The sequence below is a fragment of the Lissotriton vulgaris genome, chromosome 5, assembly GCF_964263255.1.
Source record: "Lissotriton vulgaris chromosome 5, aLisVul1.2, whole genome shotgun sequence".
NCBI classification, from domain to species: Eukaryota; Metazoa; Chordata; class Amphibia; order Caudata; family Salamandridae; genus Lissotriton; species Lissotriton vulgaris.
In genome coordinates, this window is record NC_141693.1 from 607,352,680 (window position 1) to 607,374,591 (window position 21,912).

The 21,912-nt window shown below is 43.7% G+C and overlaps 1 protein-coding gene across 3 annotated transcripts in view; it reads right to left on the reverse strand.

The window, feature by feature from the left end:
* IGSF21 (immunoglobin superfamily member 21) overlaps nucleotides 1-21,912 on the reverse strand; it is a 1,410,224-nt gene that overhangs the window by 539,990 nt on the left and 848,322 nt on the right. For all 3 annotated transcript variants that reach the window (XM_086920143.1, XM_086920145.1, XM_086920144.1), the window contains exon 4: nucleotides 13,392-13,510. In XM_086920143.1, coding sequence (XP_086776269.1) covers nucleotides 13,392-13,510 — 119 coding nt within the window. The remainder of the gene's footprint in view (nucleotides 1-13,391; nucleotides 13,511-21,912) is intronic.

Genomic DNA, 21,912 nt, shown 5'->3' on the forward strand with positions numbered 1-21,912 from the left:
GACCCCTGCCCGCCGCACACCTTCCACAGGCTCCACTCCGCCATTGCACCAGAACTATGACAGACTATCAACTGCAACCTTGGAACAGGAACATTCCCAGATGACTGGAAACATGCAGAAGTCAAACCACTCCTCAAGAAACCCTCTGCAGATCCAACAGACCTCAAGAACTACAGACCCATCTCTCTCCTCCCCTTTGCTGCCATAGTCACTAAGAAGACCGTCTTCATCCAGCTCACAAATTTCATTGAATCCAAAGTGATCCTCAACACATCTCAATCTTGCTTCCGCAGCAACCACAGCACCGAGCCCACCCTTCTAGCTACCACAGACGACATCTGCACACTCCTTCACTAAGGCCTCATGGCAGTCCTTGTTCTACTAGACCTCTAAGCAGCCTTCGACACTCTCCCACCGCACACTAGCTGCCAGAATCCATGATGGCGGCATACAGGGAACTGCCCTACACTGGATCCACTCCTTCTTCACCGGCCGTACACAAAGAAAAGCCTCCTGCCCTTCCTTTCCAAACCCACAGAGATCAGATGCAGAGTACCCCAAGAATCCTCCCTCAGCCCCACGTTCTTTAACATATACATGGCCCCCCTCGCAATCATCGTCAGAAAACACGGACTCAGCATAATATCCTATGCTGATGACACCCAGCTCATCCTTTCCCTCACCAAGGAACCAGACATCACCAGACACAGTTTCCAGGAAGGAATGAAGGATGTTGCACCCTAGATGAGCAGCAGCTGCCTGAAGCTCAACTAGGAGAAAACAGAAGTCCACATTTGCAGATCCACCCCCTCCGCATGGGACGGCACCTGGTGGCCCCGCCCTTGGTAACCCTCCTACACCCACAACCTGGGCATCATGCACGGCTCCTCCCTCACCATGAACTGACAGATCCACGTCCTTCAACACCCTCCGCATACTCCGCAAAACCTTGAAAAGTAGCACCCCAAATCCAGGAAGACCATCACTCAAGCACTCATCACCAGCAGATTGGACTACGGGAAGGCCCTCTATGCCACAATCAACAAATCTCTACTCCACAAACTCCAGAACGCCACAGCCAGCCTCGTCCTCAGCATCCCACGACAAGACAACATCACCCACCACCTACGAGACCTTCACTGGCTCGCAGTCGAGAAAAGAGTGACCTTCAAGCTGCTTACACACACCGACAAAGCCCTCCACAACACCAGACCCCAAGACCCTAACGCAAGAATCTCCTTCTACACCCCCAAGAGAAACCTCCACTCTGCCGACCTAGCCTTGGCCGAAATCCCCCGCATCCGCAGAGCCAGAACTGGAGGCATGTCCCTCTCCTACATCGCGGCCAAGACCTGGAACGAACTCCCCCTCAGCATCAGACGAAGCCCCACACTGCAAGCATTCAAGAAAAGCCTCAAGACCTGGCCCTTTGGAAGACCAGAGCTGCCCAAATAGCCCCTCCCCCCAGCGCCTTGAGACCCTCGCGGGTGAGTAGTGTGTTCTACAAATCCCAGATTGAAGGATTGAACACCACCAGCTGAAATGGCCCCGAAATGCAGCAGCAGTGGCCTGTACAGGTATGAGTAGTGGGGATGTGACAGACGTCAAGGGAAAATTAAATATTTATTTAATTTTACTTAGTCATTGTCTGTTAAAAAATGCGCCTGCACGGGCTGCTGCTGAAATGCGGTGTTGCTGCATAACTTGTAATTCTAAAAGGACTGTTAACTCCCATTCTCTGACCAAACGGGGCATGCATAATGAGGACTTAAGAGTCCATATTGCAATTTTTCAACTGTTTATCTGCTACACTCGAACACTTTTTCCATTAACTTGCCATTTTAGATCTTGTAATGTTTTAGATCTTCTTGAGCATAACAAAAGTGCATTGTTTACATGTCTATATATATGGTTTAGTGCCGGTATGATACTAATGTGCATGTTTTCAATTGTGACTGTTTTTATTCACTATCAAATTGTGATTTCCTGCTTCCCAGCGAAGCCGCAAGCGCTGAATCAGATATCAAGCACCAAGGAGAGACACCGAGCCAAACAATTAGCTTCCTAATGAAAAATCACTTGTTACTAATTTAATGCCGGGTCAATAGCTGTGCATTTCCTCAAAAGGATTGCACTTGATTTGCGCGTGAAAGAGCCATTTTATGGCACTTGAGGTACTCTTAACTGAATTAAAAGGTTGATTCAGAGGAAGGGGTCGCGACTGAGCGATTTCTGGCATGCTTGAAGGTTCTACATCCAACAGAGAGAGCATTGGCGTCTCCAAACCTAGCGAGCGACCGATATCGAGAGCAGCTCAAACAAGAAGGCATGATCGGGGGGGGGGGGGGGGGGGGGGGGGGGAGGGGGGTGGACCGAAAAGTTACAGACTGTGGGAGGGAATGGAAGGCAGAGGAAGAAAAGAGTTTGTAAAGTAATAGGGCTGATAGCCATGGAAGGATTAAAATGAAGATATGGCCATGAGAAGGAGGGACAAACAAGCCAGAAACAAATCAGAATGCAGTATTTCTGATTAAAGCCAATGAAAATCATGGACGAAAAGTGGGTGGAGCTTCCCCCAGTATACTGTATACTGCATGTTTCGCAAAGCGAACAGTGCGTTGCACTTCAACGCTATGCAAAACCTAAAAAACAAAAAAAAAAAAAACAGGAGACTGTTGACTGGCCTAAGCTTGTTTGACTCTGCCAATCTTCTCTATTTAGGAATGGTTAGCGCAGCTTGAATCAGAATGATGCAGGACTCAAAAATAAGGAGCCAGTTCACTGCTCAACATTCCTTGAATTCCTTCCCAGACACGTGCAACATCAGCAAAGCATTGCTAAGTGAACAATCATCCCTGGAGAACTGTTGTCACCGACCTGCAAGAGGGCTTCAGACTCGACCATGATTCACCAACCTAGTGAAAGCGAATAACTTCAAACCAAAGAACAAGTGCTTGTCTAACCTCAGCTGGATCTCCACAAGCATAGTAGTGGCCAGTGAATGACAGTCGAATAGGCACAGCAACCAATCAAACTCACTGTCCGTGGGATCTTGTAATAAGGGATCCATCATGTTATTTGACAGAACGTTCTATTTTTTTGTGTTTTTATAGCTCGACCCAAAGGTATCAGAGTGCTTCACATGAGCACCAGTCGCCAGAGAAACATTAATTTTATTAGGCACCAGGAGATTAAGTGATTTGCCAAAATCACCGGATGTTGAGGGTCCCTACCGAGACTCAAGCCCGGTTCCCCAGATTTGAGGTCCGCCGCTCTATCCGTTAGGCCACATTCTCTACTTTCCTGTCAAAGCTACGTGATCCAACCTTCATCCACTAGCGACATTATTGTATTCAACTCCAGCATCATAGCTTTACTCTATGATATCACCCTAGAGCACGTGAAGAATAGGAACAAGCATTGACAAATCCAATAGGTCTCACCTTTGGAACCAATTGGCTTTGCCAATGCTTTCTAGCGATGCTGGACAGTGTCAGGGAAAAAAGGAACTACTTTTCCCCAATGCTGTGCAGCATCGGCGAAACGAAGGGGAAAAAGGGTGGTATGACAAGACTGCTAGTGGTGGTCGCATCATGCCTCTGGCACACACACATGCCCTATGTTTGCACACATGCGTCACAATGCATGTATGACAGTGGAATGAGATGGGCGCCCGTTTCTTTGTTTTTTACGTTAACTAATCTAAGATACTGGAGACTACTTGGATGAGCAAATAAAGTTAAGATTTATTTAGCACGAAAGAACAGCATTTTAAAAAGGAACGCTGTGGGGGGGGCAATAACGGAGTGGGAGGGGGAGCAGGGGTAGAAGTGCACGAGGGAGAGAGCAACATAACATGGGGAGAAGTACTTCAGACAGAGCAGCACTTGTGTGAGAGCAGCTCAGGGGTTGGCCTTTGGTATAGGGATAACACGTGTGAGCGACCTGGAAAACACATGCTTAACCAAAACAAAAACGTTCCCTAAAAGTGAACCGTGAAGTGATCCATGCCGGCTAGTCAAAGGTATCCTAACAAGACTATGCTCCAGGGGAGGGATAAAGGGGAGGGACAAACACAGCAAGATGGACAAGCTGAGAAAAGGAAAACATTGGATACCAGGCAAGCAAATGAGAGTTGGCAAGCAATGGGTGGTCTGTATGCCCCTGAATTTCCTCTACACGCCCACAACAGATCGATCACGAGACCTAAAAAAGTAAACCGAGCAGCAATCGATGCAGGAGCATGTTGGAATGCACGTACCAGTGTTCTGACTGTCATGCTTACTGGGTTGGCTGAAAAATCTAATGCCACATTAAATGGCTCCCACATGTGCTGGCCCAACCCACCTCTTCCCAGGAGGCCTCTTCTTTATGGATGTTAGCAGTGCTGTAATTGGACAAACTACTCTGGAAACCCATAAATTGGCTGAGGTGACTTCTCCATTTGAGCAGAGGAGCGTTGCCCCACTAAAATGCCCCCAGAGACGAAAAATAAAACGGTAATGAAGTTTGTTCATTACCAATTTATTTTTCATCACCCTCTCCCAAACAGATTGTCAGGACGCGGGTGGGCTGCTGCTGACAGGCAGCAGCAGAGGGAGCAGGGCACTTTCAGTTTAAAATGAGCATGTCTTTTTGTCAGGCCATCTTGCAACGGCCAACCACACATGCAACTATAAACCTCTCTAACCTAACTGTTGTAATGGGTTAGAGAAAGACAAAGCCTCCAGTGCTCTTCTGAGCACTGATAGAGGCCACTCCTACCAATCCTGGCACTGCTCTCATGCTGGTGAGAGCAGCACTAGGATTGGCTGTGGAGCTTGGAGCCTGCCTGCCTCGAGGAGAGAAGGCCATCTACGAGGGTCGTCGAGCACACAGGGAAGTGCTTTTAAACTATTTATTATTTTTAATGTTGCACCCGCCCACCACCCCGGGGACATGCCAGCCGCCACTGTAAATTGGGGGTCAAGGTGAACAACAAAAAGGGAGTGTAGTCACAAGTGGCGGGGTCATGAAAAGCAGTCTGACACTCAAGGTATACATTTATTTTTAACTCTTTCAGAGAGAAATTGGCACCAAGAAGACATGTGGCAGTAAATGTGTTCTGGCTATATTGTTTGCAAAATCTCTCAAGGGGATAAAACACCTACTGCAGAAATCTTTGTGTGACCAGCAAATCTCAGGAAATAATAATAGTGTATATATATCTCTGGTGGTTAATGCATTTGATGGCGAGTTCTGTGTTATGTTTAGTCACAGTTTTGACTCACAAATTAGCATAGACGGTTAATGTGTCTTCTGGAAAGCACATCATGTAACATGCAGATGACAAAATATTGTGTTATACAGATAGGTAATTGGCTCAATGCTTTTGTCACAGAGAACCTTTTTATTAATTTGGCCCTTCACGCACAGCACTCTGACACCCCCATGGGCCTGACTCGTGATATATAAAAAGCACAGAAAGAAATGCACGTCGATGAATTTGGCGCCCTTAGCTACTCGATACTTCCGACCTTCAGGAGCAGCAGTCCCACCTCCTCACTGAGACAGCTCCCCTCTGGACTAACCCAGGAGCCCTACCGGGTGGAGCGAGATAGACTCCCAACCCGCAGATTCAGCTGCTTGAGAGCTTCAAGAGAATAGCGCACTAAAAAGATGAAAGAACGTTAAGGTCGGCTTTTCTGTCTTCCCCGCAGACTGTGAAATTGTACTGGGTTGGTCCCTTGATTGCAGAAGATACAGGCATTCGTTGAAAAGCATACCTTGCGGACCTAATGCTGTAGTGGGAATTCAAAACCATTAAAACAATCTAAAAAAAAAAAAGTTACAGATATATTAAATCTGTTTTCAGATCTATTGGTGTGTTCAGGTAATCACTGTCCAGTAACAAGGGGGGAGCAAAGGCAATGTATATGTGTTATTCCCCACTGCGGGGGAAGAAACGCAGTCAAATTTAAATACCGACCCGATATTGTGCCCTATCGGTATTTCCGCAAGAGTTGTTTACTCCCATGTATGCACGCAACTCGGAATGAGTCCGTTAGTCAAATAAAACACGTTGCAGATGTACATCACGAGCGTAACAACAAAGCATTGTCAAAGCCAATAGCTCTCGCCAGTGCTTTAACCCCTTACTTGCGGGGCTAATTCCTCCGCTAGGATGGGGTGGGGGCGCGCACAGCGCCCCGGTGCTCATGACGAGCTCAGCTCGTCATGAGCCATGGTGGCCGTGTGCTCATGTTGAGCTGAGCTAGTCACGGCCACACCCGTTTCTGTAGAACGTTTAACACAGCAGGGGAATTCGCCCTGCGTGCGAGTGTTGCAGCCGTTATGATGAGCTCAGCCGTCATGAGCATGGGAGGAGTTAAAGGGGCCGTTACTGTCCGGTATGGAATACCAGCATGCTTTTACTTTGAAAGGGAGAATACCTGCACTACTCAAGAGAGATGCAATACTTTTAATTGGAGAGTACCAAAACTTCTCGGAAACAAGCAGGTACAATGGTACAGGGTACCTGCACTTCTATTTTTCCATTTCAAGCACTGGCTCCCGCTTATGCTGCATGATGAACAGTGGCATTAGGGCATGAGGGGGCAAGCAAACATGGCAGACAGTGCAAGCACATAAACTCTTATGAAGTGTTTTCACAACAAGGAAAAAAAATAAGCGCAGAAAGCATTATCGGTGGAAGGACACCAAGCAAGGAAGCAGTACTTGGGTTTTGCTCCAGTAGAGGACAAAACACGAGAAGAGGAAGTGAAGCCAGCACGAGTCGACCAAAGCGAAGCAAGCAAATGAGACTGACAATGAAGCCAGCCAATGATAAGCAACAGGCATGTTCTAACCCCCTGTATTTATACAAAATCTCTTATAAGCTTAAAGCAAATTTAAAGAAAAAAGTGCCTGTCACCCCAGATAATGGACGATAGTCCATCCCCATAAAAAGAAATTGTTAGTATCCCATGCCCACTTCTAACTAATAAAAAGGTGGTCAGTACATCCAGATATCCCTCTATAATTCCATCAATCTGGCATATCTAAAGAATTATCAACAATCCAAAAGACAAAGAGCTTTCATATGACATCATTGGGGGAAGACTACTCCTGGCAATTATTGTTCTCTAACACTTGTTAGCCCACCTTTAGTGTCTATGCTGTCCTTGGTGGGTTGTGAAGATGCTGACAGTGCCATGCAATGCCCAGGTTCATCCCTCTGCTTTTTGGGCACACTGAAATGCTCATAAAGTCATAAACAGACACTAAAACAGCTGACTACCATTACTGAGCTACAATAAGAGTTAGTGTAACCAAAGCAAGGCATATACCATACATATAAAATTCACATCATTGCTTCACCGGCGTCCTTGCTGATGGGGGTCAGGTGTCCTTCCTGGTTACTCTGCTGTCTGGAATCCTTTCACAGCAATGGCTTCTGGATTTCCCATTTACGGTCCCTTCCCATAGGATAATATTTTATTGAGCTTGATTTTTCTCAATGTTGCTTTTGGATCTTTCTGCTGGTTTTATGAACTCAGTAAGGTTTGTCTTTTTTGGGCAGACAACACTCTGCAGTAGTACGTTTGTAGCTACTCTTTGCATTCTCGATGAAGATTTTATTTTGCGTTTCCTTTCTACCTACTCTTGGATTCCAAAGTAGACTTTAGTTCAGAGTACAGGGAATTTTTTCTCTCTATGAACTGTGATGAACCTACTCCATTGTATTTGCCTTCCTCTTTGAGCTAGGTCTCTGACTTTAGTCTTTGATGCCATAGGCACCCTTAGTTTCTTTATTCAGCATGGCATCCTGATGTCCTATCTGCCAACAACTGGCATTCATATGCTAACAACCTGGCTCTCTTGGAGAACACACTGGCACCAAATCCTGTCCAGATTAGGTTTTCCTGACAAGCAATAATCTCTGACTTCTGCATGGTCATATTTGCGTTCCTATTACTCATATCTTAGGCCAGCGAGCTCGATATCAAACACACACCTAGAATGTGAGTAACTAAAGTCATTACCAGCCATCAGTCTACACTAACTATTAACAAGACTTCCTTCAATTCTACCAACATGGCTTCAGATCACACTGCAGCACAGACAGACAGCTACATTACAATCCAAGATCAATGCCTAGCTGAATAAATGTAAAGGTTACCCCTTCCTCATGATATTTATGGATCTCTCAGCTGTCATTGACAACATTGATCATTCCATCGTCATCCATTCCCTCAGGTTTCAAATTGAATTCACAGGCAATGTCCTTCACTTGTTCTTCTAATACTTGTTCAACCAACACCAGTTCATTTATATGGGCATCTCCAGGCCCTAAAAGCTCAGAGGAGTTCTTCATGGTTCCAGCTTGTTCCCTGTCATCTTAAACCCCTACACAGATCCACTTTGGACTCTACTCACAGGTAACAGAATCAACATTCACCAAAATACTTACAACTCTACTTGAAAGTGTTCTCCCTTCCAGACATCAAGTGCCTCAAATACAGTTTGCACCTGATCTATTCATGGATGTCCTGCACTTACCAGAAGCTCAACCCAATCAAGATTGTATTCCTACTATTGACCAAGAACAATAAGCAACAACTAGTCAAAATCCAACTCAATAAAAATGAATGTAGATACATTGGAAACCCACCGTCTACCCAATTCTAAATCACTCATAAACATTCTGGACACCAACTCTATCCTCAAATAACAGGCTAACAGAAAAAGCAAGATGGCTCTTAAGAGTAAAGAAGTGAATCCATCCTCCAAAATGCAAATTCAGAACTGTCTTTCAAGCCCTCCTGTTTTCACATCCGGATGGTGACAATGCCCTGCTTTACAGCCTCTCACACTATCCCCTGTTATAGACAACCAACACACCGAGTGAGTCTCATCAAGGGCCTGAAGAAATATGACTACATTACCTCAACCCAGATGGAACTCCACTGGTTCCCACTGCCAGCCTGCACCATCATCAAAACGGACTGCATCGTCAACTAAGCCATCATGACCGGTACCCCTGCCTATGTGTTTAATATACTCACAACCTCCAGTGGCTCTCCGCACACCCGCATCCAGGACACCTTGAAAGTGGAGTCAGAGAAGTGCAAAAAAGAAAAATAACATGCTTCCTCCATTGGACAACATGCCTGTGCCCATCACAGGACCCCAACCCGGCTCCAATTTAGTAAAGAATTGAAGACTTATCTCTATTAAACAAAATGACATCATGACTACATAACATTTCATCTCCACTCTCAGAACACATTGTCCCTCCTATCACTTTTTAACTGTATCTTTGCCTTTTACCCTGTATAGCATTCCACTGCCTTTCGGCTAGTTCACACTATAAAAATACTTCCTACTTACATACACATAAGAAAGAAAACATAGGTGGCGCATCTTTCTCTGTTCAGGCAGCCAAACTTTGGAATTCATTACCCCCAAACATAAGATCCACAGATCTTATCTTCAGAAGACTACTCGAGAGTTGTCTCTTTCCTACACTACCACCATACTCAAACACAAATGTACAGCATATCCCAGTATATGTAAACATTTAATTTGAATATATGTATGTATATAGATAAGTATAATAATATGTACTTATGTATCTTTATACTTATTACTTTACTCCTACTGCAAAAAACACCCAGTTGACTCTCTTCAATGCTCTACCATATATTTCGCCCTATACCTCTCTCAATATATCCTCTACCAACACTCTCCGACTCATCCAGAACCTCATTCTACTATACTTTAATATCGAAAATAACCCTTTCTAGACTCTTCCCTCCTCTATTCCTCCTGGGATCACCTCAAACCTCATTTCCATATTATGATCTCCCAAACTACCCTTCTAAATTGTCCCCTCATTCATCCCTCCTTTGAATCATCTCAAAACTCACTACTACTATGTTCTCCCTAATCCATTTCTAGAGATTCTTCCCTCCTCCATCTCTCCTTATACTCATCTCAAACCTCATCTTACTACTATGATCTCCCAATGAACACTTTCTAGACCCTTTCCTCTTCTGTCCCTATTCTCCTTTTCAATCCAACTAATAGATTCACATGTCCAACGCTCAAATTAACCAAAATGTCACTATACTAATCCACCACTAATCCTTTCTGGGTTCCGGAGTAGCGTGCTACTTGCAGAAAAGCGCTCTGACTCCTTGTTAGGGGTACTAAGTGCTATATCAATACAATTACAATACAATACATACAAACATATATCAACTGTATTTTTCAATTGAATCCTGGCCTGCGATCTGAACATCTTCACACATTCAGGGGCCTATGTACCTCGCCAACATCCTAACACCCAGGGGGTATTGCCTTTTACAATTACAAATGATTGCTTGAACTAGACGTATCCATCCTAACTTTTACTTCTAAACCTGTTAGGACTACAAGTACAGTTTCTAAGGCCCATCCAATTTCTATTTTTACTTTATATTTTTTACATCTGTTTGGGAACAGCGCAGACATAGTTTTACTTCATGCACTGCCAGTCAACACTCGAGAGTACGCCACTTCAGCACTTCCTGTATGTTTTCTAGGTTATTTATACTTTTTTCTGAACTTCCAGATATTTCTGGCATGATATTTTATTTTTCACTATTCAATTTGTCCTGCATTATCCATGCTCCCTCCACTCTTCTGCAGACAATGCTTGAGCCTCGCCCTGTTACCATAAAAGTGACCACTATGTGGACTTCTAGGTGTTTAAGCTTATCCTTGGGAGAAAAAAAATGGATATGGGAAAATGTGCTTTCATATCCTTGCAGACAGATTTTCTCCGTTTTCTTGCACGTGCTATAGGAGATAAGCTCATCTAAGAGCATGCAAACAGGATCTATTAGACATAAGCCCATAATCATATTGATCATTATTCACAAAGGGAATCATAAATCTCCACCTGTGAAAGTATTCGAGCACACATATTTACCTTTTTTTCTATTCACATAACTCAGCAGTGGTACAGGGGGAAAGCTGCACCATTCACAGATGTCCTGACATACCACCAAGTAAGTAATGTGAGTATTAGGTTTTCCGCCGCTGCCTGCGAGATGTACTGTTACCAATGATTTAAAATACACAAAGAGTGGCCTTTGGCTCCACTCGGAGGAGGATCACACTCTCTCCTCTTGGCTATTTGGTGTATCATATCACCTTGAAGGAAGAACGCATGAGGAACTATTTTAAATATGATAGTACACTCCGTCATCACACTGTTAACACAACAAATTCTGCATCCCCTATATGCATTGAATACAGAAAACAAATCCTTTTTGCTACTTTTTTCCTTATCTTTGGCAAAACCAACAGGACAGGCTTTAAGTTGTGTACCACATTTTCGCTTGCAGGGCATGTACAATGTTTACATGATGTGCAATTAAGCTTTTTTTATATACATTTTTCCCCGTGGATGAAACCTACCCCTTACACACCATCCAAATGTAGAGGTTCCATTCCATTTCACACCCTGGAAGAGGATTTACTCCAGACCATACTTGGAGGAAGTCTCTGACAATTTCAATAGGGGGAAAGGGTCAAAGAGAAGTTTGTGAACTTTCCGTATACTCAAAAATATAGGGAGAAGAACAAATCCTCAAGGAAAATCCCACTTATCCAGTCCATTCTCCACCATGTGAAGTCAGGGCACACAATACATGGTCATAACTGCGTTTACTCCTGCTAGATAACCTTTGGAGGGTTCAATGAGCCATTTCCGGCTATTAACGTAAGCTAACTGCTGAAATGACATTGTGAATCAGGCCCATGGTGTCCTTAGGGCCTGGTTGTGTAAATGTTCTTGTAACAGTAAACATTTCTGAGAAGTGACTTTGAAATTTGTGGTGTTCTCTAACAGGAGGCTCACTCTTTGGTGAAGACCAAAATCTATTCACTGGACCTCTTTAGCAGCTGAAGGAGACCAGAACCCTCTTAAAAGAAGTCACAAGGATAGATTTATAAGCCCCTTGCGTGACATTTGCGCCCCTGTTGCGTCACTTTTGTGCCAACAGATGCGTGAGAATTTCAGATGCATCTGTTAATCCTTGCAAATGGAGTACTGTATTGTAAATACAGCGAATCCATAGTGGCGCAAGGACATTCAGCGCTGACGCAATGAAACTGACGCATCTACGCAGATGTGTCAGTTCCTTGTAAATCTGCCCCACAGAGTGCAAACTCCACCAAGACATGACTTGATCCTCGCGATGGGAAGTGTAACAGGCGAAGGACTCCAGCAAGACATCCATCGCCAATAAAAACCCTGGAAATATTGTAATTCGCCCCCTCAGCTGAGGGGTGCTTGATGGAGGCCAGCCCACTCGAAGTCACACAGCCAGGGGGGGGGTTAATTGTTAGCAACTGTGAACCAACAAATTTGCCAGGCAGAAAGGACCAAGCACCTAGAAGCAATTTGAAAGTGCACGCCAGCGCCTTCAAGTAATTCGGCAGCGTACACTATATCAATAGGTATATTCTGTTACTTCCTGGATCTATCAGCCTGATTCATGTACATGCCGTTTTGCGTGTCCCTAATAGCGAATCATAGCGAATCGCTATTGAGGACACGCAAAACGGCATTCATGTAGGAATTGCTACTTAAATAGCGATTCCTACATGTTCTTTATTTGCGAGTAGCAATTTGCTACTTGCAAATACTCCCCAATCATTCCTATGGGCCAAGAGGCCCATTGGAATGAATGGGGATTTGCGAGTAGCAATTTGCTACTCGCAACTGAGATAGCGATTTTAAGGGTGCCAGGGGTGTCCAAAGGACGCCCTGTAGCACCCCTAAAATGCACTTTTGGACAGGTGTTGCGCAAACACATATGTCCAAAGGACATGTGTGTGTGCTACATGCAACTTTGAATGATGCTTTTAAATGCATTTTTCTGAGTTTTTGCTATTTACCGACAGGTCTGACCTGTCGGTACATAGCGGCCCCAAAAGTCCAAAATCGCAATTTTGTTGTGTGTCATGAATAGCATTTGAGGAATCTCTATTAGAGATTCCTTAAATGCCATTCCACGCAAATATGCGAATTCTTACATAGCGATTTTTGCATTTGCTATCATGAATACCAAATGCAAAAATCGCACTCGCTAAGGGCCAGATTCTGAGAATCTGGCCCTTTGCGAGTGCAATTTACCTACATGAATCAGGCTGTAAATTCTCTGAGGTAGATCGAGAGAGTACCGCCGTGGTTGGTAGTAGCTGTTCATAAGACTATGGTTAACTAATACTCAAGCAGGCGGTTCTGCAGCGCTCCCTGTTTTGAGCTACACATTGCTCAATACACATTCACATACGTCATACATGCATATAACAACGTACATGAACCAAACAACCTGAAAATGAAGACGACTTACACATGACGTTTAGCACCACGTTGTCAGAAGCGAGCACCACCTTCTCCCGAGTGGCTCGGTCATAGATGCCCACGTGGCACTCATAGGGCCCGTTGTCTGATATTCGAACCTCCGGAAGCCTGCAAGAGAAAAGGAGGCCAGGTCAGAAACGCCGAGAGAAATCAGGCTGAAGTCTACCAACCCTGGGGATGTGTAAAACAAGGAGGGTAGGGGGAAAGTGAGGGAGGGAGGGAAGGAAGGAAGGAAGGAAGTAAGGAGGGAAGAAAGGAAGGAAAGAAGAAAGGTAGGGAGAGAGGGAGAAAGAGGAAGGGAGGGAGGGAGGGGGGGAGGGAGGTAACTTGCTTTCTACAATTGTTTTCTGGACAAGTTCAGGAAATTTGGAGCATTTTAGGCACTGTCTTGCAAAGTGCCCTATTCCTGCACAAAACATCAGTGGGTGAAAGAAGCACCCAGACAACCCCCCACTCCTCCCCTCAACTTTATGGTGGTCATCTGGGAGGAGATTCTCTCTCTGACAGAAAACGTAGATGTTGTACGAAAACACTGCTCATAACATTACCAATGTTTTACACTCTAATGGCCAGATTTACAAGCCCCTTGGGCCACAATTGTGTCACTTTTCTTGACGCAACGTCGGAACAAACAGTGCAGCCACTTTACAGCGTGATGCATCCAGGGAGATGCGTCACGTTTGTAAAGCCCGGCCTCACAATGTACCTGCGCTAGGTATAATGTATGCAGGCTAGGCCTTCCCACTCAAAAAGCCACGTAGAACTGATGCTGTGAAATTTACATTTCATTGCATCACTCTACGCCTTCACTGCATAAAAATCTCTACACCTGTTCAGAGCAGTCTTAAGGAATGAAGTAGGGCTTTTTGGATAGGACTTGCCTATCTGTTGTGCCACATTGCTGGAGTTGGTTCACTTTCATGAGCAATTCCAGCAATGCATCACTTTTGTGCCAACAGATGCGTCAGTATTTCTGACGCATCTGTTAATCCTTGCGCATGGAGCACTGTATTGTAAATACAGCGCATCCATGGTGGCGCAAGGACATTTGGTGCTGGCGCAAGAAAACAGACGCATCTATGCAGCTGCGTCAGTTCCTTTTAAATCTGCCCCTAAGTTGCCAGTCTTAGGTAGGTCATGTGGGTGTGCACAATGCAAACCTTTGGTTTAAGCCCAAAGCTCACTTGCTTCCGGTCAGTTGTGCTTCCGTTTTTTTCGTGCTTCATTATTCTGGATGGAGGTGAATTTACTCAGTGTGTTCATATTTAATAGTTGCTGTAGGAGAGCTCTGTTCCAACCGGTTTGTTTCGACCTTTTTTAACAAGCATTGGCAATTACAATTGTTTTTGGTCTGGCACAGTGAGAAGGTTTTTTCAAGCTTCAGTACGACTCAGAGGACAGGTATCACGCGGCATTGTGCAGGGCAAGTGCACCATCTCTTCAACTGCATTATGCAGGGATCTCAGCTGTGCAGGGACTGGAATCCCAATCTGCACTTCCAGCTCCCAGCCTTAAGCAGCATCCACACAGGACTCCCCATAGGGTTCCTAGTGTCTGTTTCGCCATCTCCTAGCAATATGAGAGCCTGGCATCAACTATGTGAGGTTAAAGACCCGGCTTTGAGGCCTGGGAGGCCTGGAACCGAATGGGACAGCATCATGCATTGAGGTGCCAATTCACCATGTACAAGGAAGTCGGAAGGGACATCGACTTGGGGACATGAAAGACCAATAGCAGGGTCAGACTGGGACAGAAAATAGGCTGGGCACCAGCATAAAAGTGGTCTCTATTAGTTAATCGGATTGCTAAAAAAAGGTGTCCCATTTTTGCAGTTTTGAACTTGGGAAGACATGCTGTGTGGGTGTTTTGCAAGGTATGGAAGATTTCATGGATATGAGCTTGCTGCAGCAATGTTTGATTTATTATCAGGCAAGTCAACACCAAAAACCGACCCAGCTGACCATAAAACGGGTCTATACTAAAAAAAGGGCGCACACACTGACCTGTCAAACCAGCCATTCTGGGAACTGCTGAGTGCCCTGAAGCCCAGTCAGACCCTGCCAACAGTACACAGGTTTCCAGTAGAAGGACCAAATTCACAGTCCTATGCACCATCCAAATGACTTACTGAGGTCGACACCAACAATATCTACAGAAGTTGACCCCTCACCAACCAGGGCCCCCTCACCAGGAATCTCAAGTCAACTTCTCCTCACCTGATTCCATTAAGGAAGTTGAAACACAGAAGCAGAACTTAGCCAGTCCAGGAACCCAAAGCATAGAATGCCATGAAATCAAGATCTGAACCCCACCACTTATGATTTAGAAAACTCTTAAGGGTTGAACCCTGCAAACCTGCTTTCTACTGGTAACCATCGCTGTTCAAGTTTCGCAATCAAAGAATATCAGAGATGGGCGACACCCATTCGAGATGACTTCAAATTCATTTTTTTCTTACTCCTCCATTTACTTTGTATTTTTAGCTTTTTTAGTGCTCTAAAGTAACTGAAAGGAAACATATATCCCCATGTAAACAAACTCACAATAAATAGCTAAATAGGTAAATAAATAAATAGGCAGAGGGACAAGCAAGAGGTCTACAGGGACTGTTATGCAGGGAGTGATGGAGATGAAAAGGAGGCCCGGTCGTAGCAGGTGAAGTTGCTCTAAGTGGAGCTCCACAGAGTTGCCCAAAAACTCCAAGGAGCTCTGCTCCGCTTCGTACCTCTCACCGCCCCCACAATAAATATTTTAAACTAAAATGTACAATTAAAGTAAATTAAAAGCGCACTTACCTTACCGCGGCATCATGGGCTTCCCTCCTCCTCGCCGTAATCCCGTACGTCATGAAGGGACTGCGCGTGCGTCCGCATGCACAGTCCTACCATGAAGTATGCCTGACGTAGGTGATTAGGGAGAGGAGGATGAGAGCAGCCCGTGACGCTGCGGTGAGGTAAGTGCGCTTTTAATTTACTTTAACTGTAAATTTTAGTTAAAAAATATTTATTGTGGGGGGTTCGAGGCGGGAGGGTCCGGGGCTGAACATCGTTTCTCTATGGAGTCGGAAGTTTTGCAGGCACATCGCGTTCTCTGTGGAACGCTGAGTATGCAACATTCCGTATACTCCGCCACCGGAGCGGAGTTCAGTGACCAGGGTTAATGAAAAGGAAGCCAGAAACGGAGGCAGAGTGATGGACCCCTGGTGCAGTAGTGACTGTGGGCTTTGTTGTGAAACAGTGTTGTGCATTGGGTAGGCACGCACGGTACAGGGGGTGGAGAGGGCCCACCCCATCCACATGTTCATAGTCTCTGTACCAGAGGTGAAGCAGTACTCCAGATAGGAGCCAGTGACAAGGGTGTACTGGCGAAAGGCCTTTATAGGGCAGCAGGATAGCTAAGGAAATGCCTGGTCAACAACTCTCACTGAACCGGGCATTTAGGTAACAACCCTCACATAACAAGAGCAGCACCCTTCTACACAAAACAAACCCACATTCACCACAAGTGTGCTGCTTTTGTCCAGGAAGCATACACCACCCTCATAATAAATACAAAGCACACACTTCTCATTTTCAAGTGCACTACACCCTCTTACCACACAAAATTAAACACAAAACAACCGTTTTCCGATAAAAGAGCAATAACTACTAGCTTTGATAAGATTTGGTTATGTGTAGCTACCCATATTTTGTCCCTGCCTTACCTCTAACACAATCCCGAACTTTTGACAGCATGCACAGGTAGCAGTGGTTGGACACTCACTCTCCTTCGAATGCGCCTGTGTGCACACACATACACCCACAGATTTTCTTCATTTGAAATTGTAGAACACCTTCTTTCTGAATATTTTTTGCTCCGCGTGTTTTTGCTAGCTTTTAGGAGCTTTAATCTGATTTTCCGCAACACATTTTTGTGCTGAACAACCGCTCATTGCTACCCTGGATCAAAGTTTCAAAGTTTATTTATTATGATAAGGAACTCTTTATGAGGTCCACATAAAACAGCATATACATACAAAACAAGAAATACATAAAATATTATTCCATCACAATCACATGAGACATCTTAATACAGGTCCAAAAAACATTTAAAAAAGTTGTACAGTTTAAAAGCAAACATTTCATTTGGTGGGTTAATCAAGGCTGCCTTAAACGAAGAAGCTGATAATATGTTGAGTTGTAAGCAAATTGGTCTTAACCATCTACGCCTGCAGGGCATCAGTGTAGGGCAAACGAACATGACGTGATCTAGGTCCTGATCATACAATTGACAAAGATCACAGCATGCCGAATAACCAAACCAGCTGGCATGTAGAACTTTCAGCGGAAGCAAATTATGTCTTAATAAGTACACCAGGCGCCTCACGCCATGGGAGATGTTCCAGTACATATACGGTTGAGCTTTCCGCAGGGTATAAGATTCAATAACAGGCGTACAACCTTTTTTCGCTAGACAGAAGTCTCTATCCAGACAAAACCCCAATTCCCAGGAGGCTGACTTCAAAACAGTTTTTAATTGATGAGAGGACAATAGAAATAAAGTCTCCTCATCCAATTTCAATTGTAACACAGCAAATCTGAAGTTTTTTACAATCAGTGAGAAGTCATTAAAAGATCCTAATAATTCATTTTTTATAAGGTCTCTTAAGGTATTGGGTTCACCTTTAGATAAAGCTACTACCCAGCGTATGATACTTGCCAGACCTTGAACCCAGCTGCTACTTAAACCCAGTTCCTGTCTCAAAGAGGCAGTCGAATTTGCTGTGCCTACAGACATTAAACTCCGTAAAATTTTTCCTTCCGCAGAGTTTAAAAAACTCCATTTTTTTAGATCAACTAACTCAATTCCATATAACAGGGAGGCCGGAACTTTCGCTCTGAAAACATCTAAAAGAATAGAAAAATGCCTTCTACCTGTGGCTTTATACAGGGAAACTAAACTCTTTCCCTGAGAAATAGCCTTCCGGGAGTTATTGTCAATGTGAGGTTTGTCACTTAAATTATGAGTGACAATTTTACCTAGGAAGGTATAAGATTTCACACATTCTAGTTTTTTCCCCCCCACAACCCATGGATAGTTAAGACATTTAGGCTTCTTTCTACCAGAAAAACAAATCACTTTGCTTTTTGCCGTATTTATTGATAAGAAATGACTTTCAGCATATTCAGAAAGTGCATGCAACCGATTGTTTAGGCCCTTTGGGGTGAGATCCAAAATCAGGATGTCGTCTGCATACATAAGGCATGCAATTGGAACACCACCCAAGGACGGGGCAATACCGGCGCAAGCTGAAAGAGCGACGGGTAAATCAACAGTATATAAGGAAAATAACAACGGAGCCAAAAGGCAACCTTGCTTCAACCCATTAGAAGTTGGAATTAATTTAGATACACCACGATCACCTCCAAGTAGAACTCTGCACCAAGTGTCAGAATAAAGGGCGCGAATTAACTTAATAAGGGATACGGGCATACCTAAGTTAAATAACTTTCTCCACAGCAAAGTTCTATCTACTTTATCAAAAGATGTGGAGAAGTCAATAAAGGCGCCATATACCTGACCACCACGGACTTTCACATATTTTTCATTGATAACTTGCAATGCAGTCAGGTTATCTAAAGTTCCATGATTTTGTCTGAAACCTGTTTGCTCCATGGGAAGGATTTTATGTTCAGATACCCAATCATTAATTAAAGAAAGCACACATTTTGCAAACACCTTACCAATAGCGTCAAGCAAGGCAATTTGACGATAATTTTGTGGTAGATCTCTTGCCCCTTTTTTATATAAAGGGACAATGATACTTCCTTTCCAGGAGGGGGGGACTGTTCCGCTAGAAAAACAAAATTTAAACACTGGAAAGAGAATTTTACTCCACAGTTCACTCTGGTTTTTTAATACTGAAATTGGGATTTTATCAGGACCCATCGCACCAGAGGAACGCATATTCTTAATGGCACATTCAATTTCCTTTTCTGTTGGACAGTCGAGTATACATGAAACATTATCAAATTCAACATTAAACACATGAGAATTATTGTTACTGTGCAACTTCTCGATATAGTGAACCCACACCTGTTCCTCAATGGCAATAGGCGTAGGACTAGCTCTGGTACCACAACCTTTGCCAATTAAAGACCAGAATGTCTTAGTTTGGCAATTATAAGAAGCTTCCCTCAGTTGAATCCAGAGGGCGTCTTCCTTAGAACGTTTTAAATGGGCCTTAAGCCTAACTCTCCTTCTTTTTAGAATAAACAACTTAGACTTAGCTTCTTGGGTAAAAAATAAAAATTGCCCCCTTACAACTTTGTTTATTTCTCTATTTATAGCCCGTAGAGGATGAGGGGCTACAAAGGATTGTTTCACACCTGATTTCTTTTTTGCACTGGCAGTTACAGAATCTAAAAAATTAATAAAACATAACAGCTCTCTCCCTTCCCAGAGAGGTAAATTCTCGACGGTAAAATACAAAAGGGGCACCAGATTTTCAACAGTACAAGGGTTCCAAAAACATTTCCCTGAGCTGGAATCAAAATTCACAGAATCTATATCCAGACTCCACGGATCCACTTTCTGAAGATTAATGGAAACAGAAAGCGTCAACGCATTATGGTCACTAAGATTAGATTCAATGACCTTCATATCCTTCAATAGGCGAAAACCGGCATAATCTACCATGATAAAATCAATAATAGACTTTCCCTTATTAGATTTACGAGTATAAGCTGCCGGGATGTCAGATGGAAGCCTCCCATTTACTATTAAGCATTCAACTTTAAGTAAACCGTCTAATATAAGTTTACCTCTTTTGTTAGTTTTAATTTTGGGGGGAAACTGGGCTGAAGGTATATTCAGAGACTCTTCCAAAGGAATATTTCTAAACAACTCCAACCCGCAGTTAGATATATTACAATTTAAGTCCCCAAACATCAACACATGCGGAGTTGGGGAGATCTCCAACACTTTAGTTAAAAAAGTGAACAAAGTTTTTAAACCAGCATTAAAACAACAATTGGGGGGAATATAAATGTTTACCACAATCAACAATCTATTAGGGCAATCCTCAAATACATCTTTTAGGGTTATTGCTTGAAACAGTTTTCCTGGATCCAGATAGTGTGAATAGTTCCATTGCAATCTGTTAGATAACAAGCATGCTAACCCTCCCTTAGCATGGCCTCTTCTAGTGCTGGTTGCGTTATAATCCAAAACAAAATAGTCTTTATCCAAAGTGAAACTTCCATCAACCCAGGTTTCTTGCAAACAGATAATATCTGCCTTTTGAGAATGTAGGAAACCCAATTTCTCCTTATAATCCTTGAATCCGGCAGTGTTCCATGAGATAAATTTCAGCTCCCTGTTAAAAATTGGAATGCTGATTGGAACGGGGAGCAGATTTACTCGCTAGGACTCCAGGTAACCAACTCCATTTAGATTGATCATCCTTCACTGTCTGCTTAAGGGGAGGATTTTTGTATGAAACTAGCCTTTCATTCCTAGCCACACAAACTTTTAGGTTCTCTGATCTGAGATTAGACCAATCCGACAATAGCACACCCGTATTGGAGGGAAGTGATAATGAAGAGTTAGCGGCAGTATTTAGAGTACATTTTTCCCCAAAGTGTGGCATGACATCTATCCCTCTAATTTGTAATTCCTCTGCCCATTGTAGAACAAGATTTAACACAACTTTCGAATGAAATTTCACCCTTGTTGATCTTAATGGTTTCCCCACGTAGGAGTTAAGGAGAAGTACAAGATCTAAATCAGACGTTTGAATTAATTTCAAGCTTTCGATCTCCTTAAAACAGATCAGTAGGGCAGATCTATTTAAAATTAAATCTGGTTCAAATAGGGGAGAAAAATCAAGATATAACGTATCCACATTTATTTTTTCTTTTGGGAGGATAACTGTCGTTAAGGATGGAGCCTGAAAGGGTGTTGCAGAAGGATTTAAGGAAGACGGGGAAGGGATAACAAAAGGAGAGGTAACCTTAGAGATAACTTGGCAAGAACCTGCTTTAGCATTACAATAAGAAAAAGGATTAGCTGAAGGGTGGAAAACCTTGGGAAGAAAAGGATTAGTTAAATTTATAGGACCTAGACCAGAGGAGGGGGCGTCTTCTTTAGGCGAGACAACCCTAACTTCTACCTTAGGGGTGAGAGACTGCTCCACCTGCGGAGAATCATCTAGACTTAATTCAACATTCTTATCAAAAAGAAGTTTCCTCTGTCTTTTTTTAGCAAACCTACGGATGGGTTTCCTCTTCTTCATTCTAATCTTTTTATGTTTCAGGGGACTCATATTTCCCATCAATCCCGTTTTTACTTTAGGGATCTCCTCTTCCTTACTTGATGGCAAAGAAAATATCGGAAAGAGGGAAGGCATTTCAGATTTGGGAATAAGAGGGGAAGTTGCTATTACCTCTATCTTATCACTAAATGGGGCTATACAATTAGCGCCAGCCGAAACCACTTTGGAAGGATTGGGGACCGCTGAGAGTACTATG